This window comes from Lactuca serriola, chromosome 9, assembly GCF_051521515.1.
Source record: "Lactuca serriola cultivar US96UC23 chromosome 9, Lser_US96UC23_V15, whole genome shotgun sequence".
Lineage (NCBI taxonomy): Eukaryota > Viridiplantae > Streptophyta > Magnoliopsida > Asterales > Asteraceae > Lactuca > Lactuca serriola.
The window spans coordinates 30,639,236-30,654,970 of NC_136416.1; the positions used below are offsets into that span (position 1 = coordinate 30,639,236).

General features: G+C 32.4%; 1 protein-coding gene across 1 annotated transcript; it reads left to right on the forward strand.

Annotated features, from left to right (window-relative positions):
• Nucleotides 1-7,800: 7,800 nt before the first annotated feature.
• Nucleotides 7,801-10,370, forward strand: LOC145075492 (uncharacterized). The gene is made up of 2 exons (XM_079021724.1): nucleotides 7,801-8,388; nucleotides 10,341-10,370. The coding sequence occupies exons 1-2, from the start codon at nucleotides 7,801-7,803 to the stop codon at nucleotides 10,368-10,370; spliced, it is 618 nt and encodes a 205-aa protein (XP_078877850.1).
• The last annotated feature ends 5,365 nt before the right edge of the window (nucleotides 10,371-15,735 follow it).

Genomic DNA, 15,735 nt, shown 5'->3' on the forward strand with positions numbered 1-15,735 from the left:
TATTTTTTTTCTTTTCTATAAGGAACTCTTTTAACTTTTACTTCACAAATTAATTCCCTTTAAAATGTACTATTAATTACATAGTTGTTGTGCATGCCTAGAAAGATTTCACTTTAACATACTACGTATTATTTAATTTAATAGGTCACGAAGAAATATTTTCGCAAGATACTATAAACAAAAAATAGTTAAGCTTTTAAGGAACACTGAAAAAGTACTTTCTTTTTGACAAACACCATAAAGATTTAGCTTGGGGATATCAAAGTGGAGGTGGTGCTAGGTAAGTCCATAACTCTATATCTACTTCAACTACATTAGCGATGAAACCAATTTATGTGTTGAAACAATTATTCTTGAGCAGTGGAGACTGGAGAATGCGATCTTAAAATTAAAGATAGGGTTCTCATCTATCAGCAAAAGTATATAGAAGGTTAAATCTAGATCGAGTTATAACTGAAAAGTGGGTGATGACACATTGAAAGTCGATCGACAGTTAAGAGAATTATAATGAATAATCATAAGTCTATCATGCATATAGCAAATCTGATTACTTCTATACATATATTCAAGGTTTTGATTATTCAGAAAACCTAAATTGGTTAAGAAAAAGATAAAACATTGTTGTTTTGTGATTACTAGAAGATGATGAATTGAAAAGACATCTCATGCAAATTAACCCTAGCAATGGAAGGATAGTTTATCTGTAAAGACAAAATGAGTAGACATTACCATGCTTTCTTCTTTCATTATATCTAATCATGATTATTATTATCATTACAGCCATGATCATCATGCATATTTCCGACTTTTGTTCACTTTCTTCAACCTGGGATGGTGATTGATGCTGGCCAAATGTGGGGCAGTTAATCAACCAAATCTGAAAAACCAATGATGGTTTTTGATATGGACTCCCATTATATACTCATGTAGTTTTGTTATCATGAATGTTCTGATATGATGTATTCAACAAAATTTAACATTGTCCAAATCGATCAATTCAATTGGCCAGTCATTTGATAGACGTCTACTCATGATTATGGATATATTAAACAGCGCAATGCTACATATTTCTAACTTAACCACTAACCTTGTAATTACTATGTTTAACTTCTTTGTTAAAATTTTTAACAATTTAAGTCCAGATCTAGTTAAAAATTGACAAGATTGAACTCTCACTGTTAAAAATTTCTGTTTAACTTAGGTTAATCTTCCATTTAACATTTAAAGTCCCCAAACTTCTCTTTTAACCCTACATGTTAAAGTTCTTACAAATTAAGTCCATTTTCTTCCAATATTAAAAAGTCAACTCCTAATCTCAAAGTTCTTGGCTTAAATTTTCACGTTACAATTAATTATTTTAGTTTATTGATTTTAAATTAACTACAAAATTGCTTCCTAACTCATAATTTAATTTTAAAATAATTTTTATATTATAAATAATGTCACTTACTGATTAAAATTTTTAGCCCCAAATTGTAGGTATTACACAATATGTTAGGGATATTCAACATTTTGGTAAATTATTGGAAGAAGAATGACAATGCACTCTAAATCAAGTGGCTCAATCTCCTAAATTTACATGCAAAGATAAAGAAATCAACCGTTTCATAGATGTTGCTGTTAAGGATGAGAATTTGACCTGGAAACTTGAACTGAACCGAATCGAATTAGGCCCGAATAAGTAATTTGATTCGGTTCTCGGGTATCTATATTAAACTTATTCGGTTATCGAGTTATTTGGTTCGGGTTACTCAAATAAGGGCTTATTTGGTTCTAAATATCCAGCCCGGAATTGAAAAATCATTTTTTAATCATATTTTTCTTGCTACATTGAATGAACTACATTCAATCGATTCGATCATGTTTTTCCATGTCCCTCCTTCTGTGATCGAGTCGTACATTCAAAACAGAAATATATATATATATATATATATATATATATATATATATATATATATTGCACCGTATTACCAAAGTCAACTTTTACTCGAGCATTCCTATTCAAAAATTGAGTGTCGATCCTTCCTTTTTATATTCAGAAATCGACCATTCTTTCTTTGTCTTTAAGAATTCATGAATTCTTATCTTGTCTAGTCATGAAAAATTGTATCAGGTTCTTTTTAGGTTGTTTGGGTTATAGAATCCTAATACGTTTTATTCGGTTCTGTTCGGTTATATTAGGCTCTTAATTATCTTGTACATGTTATTCAGGTAATAACCGAACCAAACTGATTAATACTCGAACTGAACCAAACCTATATTGGTTATTTGGTCCAGTTTTCGGTTTTTGCAGTTACCCTTATTCAGTTTTCGGGTTATTCAGGCTCGGGTCGGTTCGATCCGGTTCCGACCCGAATAACATCCCTGACTGTTGTGATACACTAGCTAGGTTTTTAGTTCTTGCAATGATAAAAAAAATGACAAAACTACACAAATGGTCCCTGTGGTTAGCTCAAAATTGTCACTTTGGTCCAAAAAAGTTTGGACTAGCACCACAGGTCCAAACATTTCATTTTGTTGCGAGTTTGGTCCAAAAATTTTGATACATTTTATAATGACGAATTTGCCATTTGTTATTTTATTTTACATTTTTCTTTTATTATTGTAATTAGAAAACATTTAAAAATAAAACAAAAATAAAATTCTCTCTCTCTCTCTCTCTCTCTCTCTCTCTCTCGTCAAACCAAAATAGGATCTGAGATATGTTTCTTCTTTAGACTTTTCTCCTTAAACACTCAAGGAAGGTAAAATAGAGGGAAGATCGAATAACGGAGAAATAAGAAAATGAAATTAGAAGACGGAATCAGATCGAGGTCATCGGTTCTCGGGTTCTTCATCTAAACACACACATGGTGATCTGAAGACGAAGCGACGAAGGAGAAAACCTTGAATCGAAATCCGCCTCTTTGCCTCGAGAGTCTTCAGTCACGAGCTCAGGTCTTCGATGTCCTCAGAAAAGAACGGATCTATGTCGGTGAAGTTTAAAAACTTTCTTCAGATCTATCGATCTGAAAACCCTATTCCTCTTCATATTTGAAAACCCATCCCACAGTGGTAGCTCGATTTTCAGGACAAAAACCCTAATCTATATGGGAAGGGCGACGGAGAGGAAGAGAAACTGAGAAAAATCCTAGCTTCGACTTTTACAATTTTGAAAGAAAAACTTATCGTCCTTTTTTCAAGATCTAAAGATGGTGGAAGCTCTGATGAAAGGGTTTCAACACCTTCAAACGACTCAGGCCATGTATTCGCTGCTAGATTTTTTTTGTCTTGGTCATTCTAGATCCATATTAGCGTCGTGTTCGTCTTTCTAGATCCATATCAGTATAGATTTTTTTTGAATTTTGATTTAAGAATGTTAAGCTTCTACAAATCTGTAAATAGTTCTTGTGTCTTTACAAATCTAGTTGATCTTGTGGTTTACAAGTCTGTAAATACTTCTTGTTCTTCAGATCTGAAAAAATAGAATGTTTTGTTCTTCATATTTGGAAAAAATATGTTTGAATTCATCAAATGGTGGTGATAGTTCATGAGGTTTTCGGAGAAGAAGAGAGTGAAGAAACATAAAGATGAAATGCAGATAGAATGGTGGTTGTGGCGGCGATTTCCGACAAGAATGGTGGTTGTGGCGGCGATTTCCGGCAGGTGGTGGTGGCTTTAAGCAGTTAACAGTGGTTTCCGGTGACATGATGGAGAGAGAGAGAGAGAGAGAGAGAGAGAGAGAGAGATGGAGGAGTTAGTTGGTTTTTGTTTTTTATTTATTTCATCAAAAATTAATAGAATTAATAAAAAAATTGAAAAAGATAAAAAAAAAATAAGGGCAAAATCATCATTATAAAAATGTTCATAGCAAATTGGACCAAACTCGCAACAAAATGAAAAGTTTGGACCTGTGGTGCCAGTACAAACTTTTTTGGACCAAAGTGGCAATTTTAAGCTAACCACAGGGACCATTTGTGCAGTTTTGTCTAAAAAAATCCATGTAGGCATTTTTGGTTGCTCCTATTTTACAAATGCATAAATTGTGGATATTTTGAGTGATTTGAAGATGAATTATTGGTATTTTAGATAACTATCACAAAAGTCATTACATTTTACCTTTTTTTTTTTTCAATCCTAAAATATGATGTCAGCATGTCATATTAGCTGTTACATCATCAAAACCAAGAGACTAGTTAAAAGGTCACCATTAAAATAAATTATATAACAAATTGTAATTGAAACAAAAAATAAAACTGTATCAAAATCAAAATTCTGTTTTAACTCGGTGATAATCGTGAAAAGATCGTACGCATTTTTATCAATATCCCTTAACTTTATGTGGCTTTCGAGTTAAGTTTTTATATGTGACTTTTATATAATATTTTCGGTCCTCAGATTTTGTAGATTCTAGGGTTTGTTCCTTTTCATAATAACCATAACCAGAAGATATAAGAATTGTCTTAAAAATTTGTCGTTTAATACATTATTGATAATTTGGAACAAAAATCTCAAGTAATTTGAGGATTTCATTGCAAATGTTGAAAATCTAGAAATTGGGATCAGTCTCGCTTTCTTATAATGCACAACTCAATTCCAAAAATCCATAGGATGCCGTTTATATGCATACATATTGTACCATTAAAACCACAAGAAATTATGTTTGAGTTTTATATAATTTATACCTTTTGAAAGCTTAGATCTATTTTTATAAACACTTTTATTAAGGATGGTAAGGATATCAACAGGAAGAAATGAGACAGATATTTCATCCCCACACAACCTTCGAAATTCCTCTCTTTCCCATCCTTAATTGATTTTGGGTAAAAAAAATAGTTATTTCCATTAGAATTTTATATGTTAAAAACAAAAATAATATATATATATATATATATATATATATATATATATATATATATATATATATAATATTAATGTGGCTCCTATGGGAGTTTCGGGATGTGACAGCCCTCCCCCGCCCCGAAATTAAAATGTGTGTTAACCATGCCCCATCCCCTATTTTTTTTAACAAATAAACATATACTGAATTGGGGTCACCACAACTTTTTGACATCCATAAAGGGTGACAGTTGATGACACGACACGATAAAAATAAATGACAATAAACAAAATCGAATTGAAATTCGTGTTCATGTCTAGTGTAAAACATGTTTGTCGTTTTATGTACGACTACATATTAATTAAATAAACTGATTGTTATTTTATATTATTTATGTTTTATTATGTTCATGTTACATAAAACTTTGTCATGTCTTGTTAGAAAAAAAAAATCTAAACAGATAAAAGCTATAACTTACTGCCAACTATTTTTGATAAAAATACCCATAGATTGCGTTCATTTATTCTGAATAAACTGATGAAATCGGAGACAATGTCCTTTTTTAAAATCGGATAAAGAGGATAACCCAACAAATTATTTAGAACTTGGGCTGATAGCCTGACAGCTTAGGCCTTTTAGTAAGGTGATTATTGGACTTTGTTGGATATAGTCACGGTATCAGTTAAGCCCATCCGGCGCATCCTGATATGCGATTTTCAATGTTTTTCTTAACTTAATTATCTCAAAAAGGTTAGAAGTTAAATTACCCACATAGTTTTGTATTTATTTTATTATTGAAACTTGAATGTTAAATAGTTTTGGTGTCTAAAAAATTATACTGTGGCTTCAAAAAATTATTTTTAAGTTTTAGCCTTCGCAATTCACTTATAAAGTTCTATAAGATTCGGTAAATAACATGTTTTTGTCTATAAACGTATTAACCATGATTTTTTGTTCATTCTTTTTCCTTTGAAGTTGAGGGCTTAAGTCCGATCTAAAAACATAGGTGGATCTAAAAATAGTTCACGAGTTTTTTAGATTTATAATTTTAAAAAAAAACCATGACTTTTTGCTATTATTTTCGTCACAATTAAATAAAATATATAAAATATAATAAATGTCACGTCATTATTATATTTTCATATACACTAAAGTTTTTAAAACTTCAATAAAATATGTTTTTTTTAATGAAAAATAGTTATCTGTTAAATATTTTATATTTCAAAAATTCATTTTTTCATATTGAAAAATATGATGACCGTTAAACTTTATATGCAGTGAACACCAACATAACATTTCATGATTGTATTAAACAATTAACTGTCAACTAAACATTCAAACATCGTTTAATTATTTCATTAAATTATTTCACTAAACATTCATATCCAGTTTAGTCATGAGTATTAAATTATGTATTTTTGGAGATATTTATGCATTGTTATTACAATTAAATAATACATATTTAAATGGTTTGTAAATAATAGAGTTTGTTCAAATAATCAAATATCAAAATTTATTTTGAACAAATTATATCTCTATTCTCTAGACTGATCGACCATACACGTGAATAACTTCAGCATATGTTGAGAAATACTATATGGTAGAAATTCCCAAGTATTAGGATAAATGGCTTGGAATTTTAGGACCGGGCTTCTTGGAGTTCTTTTTTGCAAGAGGGATTTGTTAAGACCAAGAATATAGTAGTTTTATATGTATTCTTCTAAATGCGTGATTATTTATTTATAGACTAAATGAGTATAAAAGGTTCCTGTGGTTTGGGTTAGGGGTGTTCGTTTGGATGAATCGGTTTAATCTGATCCGATCAAGTGAATCCAAAATAATTTCGGTTTTCAAAACGTAGATCCAAATAGTTTAAACTAAATTCAAATCCGATCTGGTCCAACCAAATTATAATTCGGTTGGATCGATTTTTTACAATTCGGTTTTCAAGAATCAAAACATTTCAATAAATATATATAACTTTAGTATTAACTTACTCTATAATATAAACTAAAAAAATATTATTTAATTAGTTGTGAATTAAAATTTATAAATAACAAAATAATTTAGTAAATGATGAAATTTTTTTATATACTAAAAGAATAATTTAGTAAATTTATAAATTATTAAAGATATATATTAGAAAGAACAAAATAATAAATTGCAATTCGGTTTTTTTGGACTATTCGGTTTTTATAATGTAAACCAAAACCAATCCGGAATCAAAAATAATAATTCGGTTTTGCTAAAAACCAATCCAAAAATTCAAATATTCGAACCAAATAATCCGATCCAAATTGTTCAATTAGACAATTCGGTTTTATCCAAATAATGAACAACCATAGTTTGGGTAATTTTCATGCTTAGTTTATATTTTTTTTTAACTTGGATCGTTTTTAACACATAATTTAGTCTATATCCCACTGAAATGACAAGATTACCCCTATGTATTTCTTTTTAATCTAACTTTGTTATTAAATTTAATTTTAACTTTTTATTATCATTACATTTTCCAAAAAATACTAACAATAAATTAAATAAGTAAATAAGTCTCACTTGTGCACCTTCTCTTATTTATCCCATTGCCTCCTTATCACATTCTCATATTTCCCGTTTTGATTGATACGATGGTCCTATCATCTTCTCTAACCATCGAACCACCAAATGGCGGCCGCCATCTTCTACCTTACACCATTTTTTCCTCACAATCCATAGTTGATTTAAATAAGTAAATAAGGCTCACTTATTTTTACAAATTTTATATTTTAAAACTTTTTTAGAACATTTTTACATCTACTAAGTGGTTATGGAGGCTGAAAAACAAACCAAACTCTTTTTGGGTCCAGATCATCAATGGACTGCATAAATTGGTAGGTGTGAATAGCAGGTTTGGAGCAAAAAATCATTGGAACAGTGTATGACATAATATTGCAAAAAACATAAAAAAGTTAGAACAAATTAATATTCCTTTCGGGAACGTAATGCATTATGAAGAGTCTAGTAGTTCTTGGGTCTCTCCCTTTGTTAGTGATGGACAGTTCTGTGTGGCTGCCCTTCGAGACATGATTGAAAGAGCATCCTTTCCGGTATGTGATGGGATCTTCCCGTGGATTAAGTCGATTCCATTAAAAGTCTTGGGCTTTATCTGGAAAGCAAAACAAAATCGGATTCCTTCAGCTGATGCACTTAAAACCAGAGGTGTTTCATTGGAGTCAACTGTTTGTGGTGCTTGCAATTCGGCAGAAGAAACAGGTGATCATATCCTTGCAACATGTTCATTGGCAAGGGAAGTTTTTCGGTTAATTTTTCACTGGTGCGGACTACCGGAGATGGATTTCCAATCAATTCTGGACATCATTAAGTTTGCATCTACATGGGGCACTTGCCCTAAGAAGAGATGTAAATTAATCACAATCTTATATGGAACTGTATGGTGTTTATGGAGAGCTCGGAATGAGAGGATTTTTAAAAAAATCGTCATGAAGGCAGATAGGATTGTGGCTGATGTTAAGTCAATGTCATATGTGTGGATTAAACATAGGGGAGAAAATGGTAGTTTAGATTGGCGAGTATGTAATTTTTCTCCTTTATTTTGTTGATTTTATGTAAAACAATTCTCCACTAGCTTCTTGCTAGTGGGGCTATTCCCATTAATATATATCAATTTTGCCGGTTCAAAAAAAAATCTATCTAAGCCACTCTGATCTATTTTATTATCTTTCGGATTGGCAAGACACCCAAAATCGAGCACTCCAATCCATTTGTTTATGCCTCTCTGACCTATTCTAGAAAAATAAAAATTGTTATTTTATTCATTTTTTGTTATAAACTATGAAGCTATATTTAAGAAAAAAAAAGTTAGAAATGAGATTGTAATGAAATTTATTTCATTACTTGTAGTAAAAATAACCAACATTGACAATACATATTACTCACTACTTATACTTACAAAAGAAGATGAAAGATGAGATATGTTATGAATGCTCATTATAATGGTGCATATCTACACTCTTAAAATTCGGAATAATTTTTGTTATAACGCCCACTAATTATGGAGAGTGATGGGAGACTATAGGGAATCCAATAGTCTTTCACTAAATAGTAGTTCATAACACTCCCCTTTGAATGACGATTGTATCATGTCTCGTTAAAATCTTGATATGTACAAGCTCATGAGAAAAAACTTTTATTAAGGAAAAAGTGTTGGATTAGGTGTCTAAGCTCATAACATCAAGTTCACATTGACTTCAACGGAGATCTAACACTGAAAATGATAAATCATTCCAAAAGATTTTATTTTCTAACTTCTTTATTCATCTCCCAAATGTTGGAAAAACTGATTCAACAAAAATTAAATCCTTAGATCTAGTTGTAAATAAATCTCAACTTGATGGTTCTAAATATTATACTATAGATGGAGATCCATATCCAACATAATTTCTCATTCTTATTTGAGGACCTATTTTTGTGAGACGTGGTAGAGAAATTGCTACATAAATTGCACATCCAAATGTCCTTAAATGAGAAATATTTGATTCCTAACCGCAAACTAGTTGAATATGAGAGAACTTATGATAACTTGTTGGTATAATGTGCATAAGTGATGTTGCATGCAAAATTGCATATCCCCATGCCGATGTAGGAAGTTTAGAATGCGCTAGTAATGACTGTGAAATTAATTGAGGGCGTTTGATTAACGACTCAAATAAATCATTTAGCATATGAACATGTGCAACATGATATTTAATAGTTATCCCACTCAACATGCAATAATCATTAAAAACTTGTGATAAAAATTCTACAACATTATCAAGTAGAATTTTCTTAATTGGGTAATCGGGTAAAGTAATATTGTGGCCTTAGGCGGATTATTCGTGCAAGTAATCTTGCAAAAGCGAGATTACGACTAGACAATAAGCACACATGTAACCATCTAGTGTACACATCAATTAAAACAATAAAGTATCTAAATGGTCAACATGGTAGATGTATTAATCAACATATATCCCCTTCCTCCCCCCAATTTTATGGGAGATGGCAGTAGAGATGCAAATAGAGGTGGTTCAAGAAACGGAGAGACAGAAAATATGGTTCTAGAAAGAGGACCAATAAAGGGAAGTCGTTTTCGATAGTGGTAGGTGATTTCTGGCGTTGATAGGTGGTTTCTGACGACGGTGGGTCGTGGATGGTGATCGATGTTGGCCAGTGACCGGTGGTGGGAGTGGTCGGAGTAGGAGTAGGAGTGAGGTAGGAGTTGGAGTGCAAGTGGGTCCCACTTGGCAATAAATCAAATAATTCTTTTTCTTAATTAAAAAAAATGAAAATGAAAATGTTAAGGGAAATATAGTTTTTTTTTATCTCTATGAGGGACGAAATGTGAAATTTTGGAAAACCACAGGGATAATCCGAGTGAAAAACAAAAAAAACTTAGGGACCAAACGTGAAAGTTTGGCAAACTAAAAGGATGATTTCAACAATTTTTTTAACTTTTATAACATTTCTTATGATATTGTTGTTGCAGGAGCATGTTCGTGGCATGAAAAGTAGATAAATTTTTCTCTAGCATGTCTTCATTAGTTATAGTTTCACCACATAATTTTAGTTGATAAGTAATTTTAAACACGACTGGATTATACTGACTCAAATATTTAAAATCTTTTAGCCGAAAGTGTAACAAATCAAAATGAGCTCTAGGAAGTACCACTATGTTTTATGACCATACCTCTCATTGAGATTATTCCAAATATTAGTTGGATCTTTGGTATTCGACTTTCAATCCTTCACTGAGATGACGGCGAAGGAAAATCATCATCTTAGCCTTTTCTTGGTTTGATGCTTCATTTAGTGCATTTGTTGCTTTTATGGTGTTTTCAAGACCCATAGCATCAAGGTGGATTTCAATATCAAGGATCCATGATAAATAATTCTTTCGACTGATGTGAAAGACCATAAACTCAAGTTTGTTAAGGTTTTCCATAGTAAAAATTGTCACACCCCAAAACCGGAACGGCGGAAACGTTCTGGGGTGGATGACGTCATGTCAAGTATCACAACATATGCAGTATAGTAATAAAAGTACAACAACCATTGCATTAATAGTAATAGTTTTACATAAGTTACATTTCATAGCAACATCAAAGTAATACAAATAATAATATAGGTGCAGCTTGGTAATAGGCTGTCTCCACAAAAGCTCCCGGGTGTACCTGTCTATTGCTGACCTGAGAATACAAGTTATTTTGAAAGCGAGTATCAACATTTTTATAAATGTTGGTGAGTTCATAAGTATTTAGTGTCATTTATGTGAGTAAACATTTTATTCAAAATAACTTTATGAAAGGTAGTAGTTTAGAATCTACAGTGTATTAGCGTCCTTTCCAGAAAATCTTATACTTTCTAAATAAAAGCAGTCTTCTACCAAGACTCGACAGAGTTATGTTGTAAAGAGTAATTTTCCCTTGAACACTATCATTACCAAAATACGGTATTTGACTTTAAAGAGAGTAGGAGAATATCACTAGTAGAATACTAAGGGAAAATAACATATGCCTCAGCAGAAATACTGCTGACTAAGGAAAAAGAAATCATAGACTCCAGGAGAGTATCGAATGAATGATACGCCTGGCTCAGTCTAACAAAAGGAAACACAGACCCCAGACGGTATCAAATGTATATACGGCTAGCAAGGTCTGAAACAAAGAAAAACAAACCCCAAACAGTATCAAATGAATGATACAACTAGAAAGGTCTAAAACAAGGAAGCACAAACCCCAGACAGTATCAAATGAACGATACAGCTAGCAAGGTCTAAAACAAGGAAACACAGACCCAGACAGTATCAAATGAACGATACAACTAGCAAGGTCTAAAACAAAGAGTAATCCTAAGAGTGTTGTTTTAAGAATACAGTGTTAATTCTTGTTACCTTAAGGACATGAATTATAAGGTAAAAATGGAGATACTCGTAACCATACTGATTGACACTAAAGTACTTGACGCCCTGCAAGCGTCGGAATAAATATGACATTTATCACCCCTTGGCTTGGTAGGCCGTGGGCTGTAGCTAGCGGTCAGGGTGTGGGGGTGTCAGTATCGTATAGATCTATACACACAATGCCCGCTCTCCCTACAGGAGGCTCTGGTTACCAACTCGACAACGGGGAGATCCGTGTCTTGAAGATGCATCTCGGATTCTGAATTCTATTAGAGGCGTTGGAGAAATGATATAGACCCGCGTGTGAACTGACTCCTGTGGAATTCTCGTACTAGAAGGAGTGAGTAGAACCTCCTAACTATTCCTATAATAGTTACTGGTGTCTCTGATCTATGAGTGATGAACGGAAGTATGCCCTTGCTACCCAAGGCGACGTAAAGGTCGAGAGCGAGAGAGATAGAGAGAGAGAGAGAGAGCTTTTATGTATACATGATATATAACTAATGTTTAAACGACCTTCGGACGGATATCCGATACCCACCAGACCACATCCAAACGAGGAAAAGGAAATAGGGCGAACTAGCCTTTCTAAGTCCTTTAAACATTATTTATATAACGATACAAGTACAGACATGCATTTAACGACGTAGAAGCATTTAACGAAGTAGTAGCATTTAAAGAAGTAGAAACATCTAACGAAGTAAAGCATAACGAAGTAGAAGCGTTTAAACATAGAAGAAAACCTTAACGAAAAACTTTGGAAAACCCTTACACTTAAGAAAATCGTGACTTGATATGCTTTTGTAAAATAAGTTTGAAGACCTTTGGAAATCCTTGAAAATCTTTCATAAACAAGTTTTGAATATAACTTTGATAAACAACATAAGTAAAGAAAAACCTTTGTTTAAAATACCGTTGTAACTGGTTTTGAAGTAAAACATACAGCGCGAGAGACAATTTGAGAAAAGAATTAAACAAGTAAAGACGTTTTGGAAAACCATCTACAGTATCATACTTGGTAAAACAACTGACAGTGTAATAAATCCTTGTACATGCGGGTTATCAATCACATATGATTGATATGATAACTGGCATGTTTTAACTTGTATTCCCCCCCCCCCCCCATAAAATCATGTAAAAACATTTAAAAGGTTATTTCAGGGGTATGAACTCACCTGTTGTAAGTGGATCAGACGAAGATGTCGGTTGGGTGCTCGATGTCATGTAGAGACTTGAACACACTTAGTGACCTATTAACATATGATGACATATGTTTATATACAATTAGTAATTATAATACTAATTAAACACATATACGCATCCTAATGAGTGGAAAACACTTTGGTCAAGTGCTAGGAGTGTCCCGGGTAACATCTAAGGGAGTGTATGGCCTAGATAGGGAGTTTACTCTTCAAGAGTAAACTCTTTATAGAGTTTACGGCCCTAAGACCATATTCCCAAGAGTTTACGGCCGTAAACTCATGGGTGGTGTGTTCTTTGATGCTTCAAGGTCTTATCTCACTCGTGGAATTAGGCTAGGTTCAATTCTAGGGCATAGGAAGTGGTTTAGGCTCCAAATGGACCATTTTAGGGAGTTTACGGTCCATTGACCACTCCTTGAGGGGTTTACGGACGTAAACACATGATTTTACGGTCATAAACTCATGTTTGCCCATTTCTTTTGTTGTTTGGTGGTTCTAACTCATGCATGCAAGGTTCTAGTCACTTATATGAGCATAGGAAGGTGTTAAAGGCACTTAAACACCTTGGAAAGGTGTTTACGGTCTATGAAGATGTTCTTGGGGAGTTTACTACCTTAAACACATGATTTTACGGCAGTAAACTCATGTTAGTCCATGAATCATGTTTTTGGTGCATCAAACGAAGGATTAGAAGGCTTTAGGCACTCATGGAAGCTTTTGGAGGTGTTTGAGGGGTAGTTTAACACTTAAATAAGTGTTTATGGTCCATGAAGATGGGTTTACGGTCTAAGGATGTTCTTAGACCATAAACTCATGTTTACTCCCCATTTGCTCCGATTTTGGTGTTCTAAGTCCTTTCATGCAAGCCTCTAAGTCATTGCTACGCATTAGAAGTGGTTTGGAAGGGTTTTTGAGCATTAAAACCCCCATCTATGAGTGTTTACGGTCTAAGAAGGTGTTCTTGGACCGTAAACTCATGTTCTTGAGGGTTTTGGGTAATTTAAACACGAATTTGTAAGCTAGATGAGATAAACAACAAGCTAGGAAAGTTAACTTACCGACTTGAAGCTCGAAGGGGCGATTTTTGACCAAAACTTGTTTTGTAGAGAGAGAAAGTAGAGAGAGAGTGTGTGTCTAAGGTGGGAATGAAACCCACTCAAACCTTATATAGGGTGGAGTTTATGGCCTGGTTAGGGTTCACCTGATACCAATCACGAACGGGGTTTTTCACGACTACCGTTAAACACGGCAACATTTTAAAATTATACCACCTTAATTTTGGTTCGCTTAACGAATATTATTTAAAATATTCCAACGGGTTTAATTCCGGTCAAAAATATTTTCGGGATAAATTTGGCTAATTTTTTTTTGACGTAATTAATTTCGACGTTAAACCTAACAGAAATTTTTGGGTTGTCACAAAAATACTAATAAAAACTTGTATGTTAGGGAATTATTAATTAAGAAATTTCATAAAATAACTTGTGAGAATTATACATGTCAACTTATAAAATATACATACATGAAAATGACAAGAGCGATAAGGACTTAGAGCTCTATGATAGAGTCATGTTGATAACATGCTCTACAATATGACTTAAGTTAAACAACAAAGTTAGAAATGAGATTGTAAAAGAACTTTATTTCATTACTAGTAATAAAAACAACAAACATTGACAATACATATGACTCACTATTTAAACTTACATAAGCAGATGAAAGTTGAGGTATGTTACGAATGCTCATTATAAAGGTGTATAACTACACTCATAAAACTCATAATAATGTTTATTATAATGCTCATTAATTATGGAGATTGATGAAAGAATATGGGGAATTCAATAGCCATTCACTAAATAATAATTTATAACATTTTTTAAATTATTATCCAATCCCAACTCTTTTTACCCTATTTTCTCCTATAAATTTACCTTCTTAAGCACAAAAATTATGTCTCTTTACACCCTAAAAGTCCTTGTTTCAACAATTTTGAAGGTGCAATCACATAAGAATCATCGAAGGTCGATCATTTATTAGTTGATGGTTCATTTCAAGCATTTCGTCTTTCCACGCAACATTTGTCATGTTTTTAAAGATCGTTATGTTGCTGCATTTTTTCATAGATATGGTAGGTTATTTTTTTAGATTACCTTTGGTAAGGTTGTATGATGTTATGATAAACACATTTTGATTATTACCTTTATTTCGAACGATTTCTAGTATTAATATGTTTTTATGTTAATAATTCAACTAATTGTACTTGATTTTGTGTTTTGTATCGCGCTTGTTATTTTTCATTAAGATATCGCATTGCTCATTAATTCACACACCATTTCTAGTTCCATTAGTGTAGGAATTAAGAACATTCGTTGAATCAACATACAATATTCATGATGTTAATATTAAATGCATAACATTGAAATAGTTTAATTGTAACATATGATATTGCCAGACTATTAGTTGTATATAATCTAATAAACGTAGGGACTAAGAAAATTAGTTAGATCAACATACCATGTGCCCAAAATTACATCTTTCAATGTTAATTAAGCTTAATTATGTCTATATAGTTAAGTAAGAATGTAGGGGAACATAAGTGTGAGAATTCTAATCATCTAAAAAACTGAACATGTTGCTCTTATCAATCAATTCTCATTCTAAGTATTTTTTAAAGCTATGAACTTTAATTTAATTTGCATTCATTTAGTGACATATTTACAATCCAAGTTTTTAGATATGAGTACTTCTAAATACATTGTTTCGCCACAAACTACCTTGGA

Excerpts from the sequence above, each read along its gene's own strand:
- LOC145075492 (XM_079021724.1), top strand. The coding sequence starts at position 7,801 with ATGCATTATGAAGAGTCTAGTAGTTCTTGGGTCTCTCCCTTTGTTAGT. Across the intron at positions 8,389-10,340 it reads ATGGTAGTTTAGATTGGCGA|GAGCATGTTCGTGGCATGAA; the intron begins GTATGTAATTTT and ends TTGTTGTTGCAG.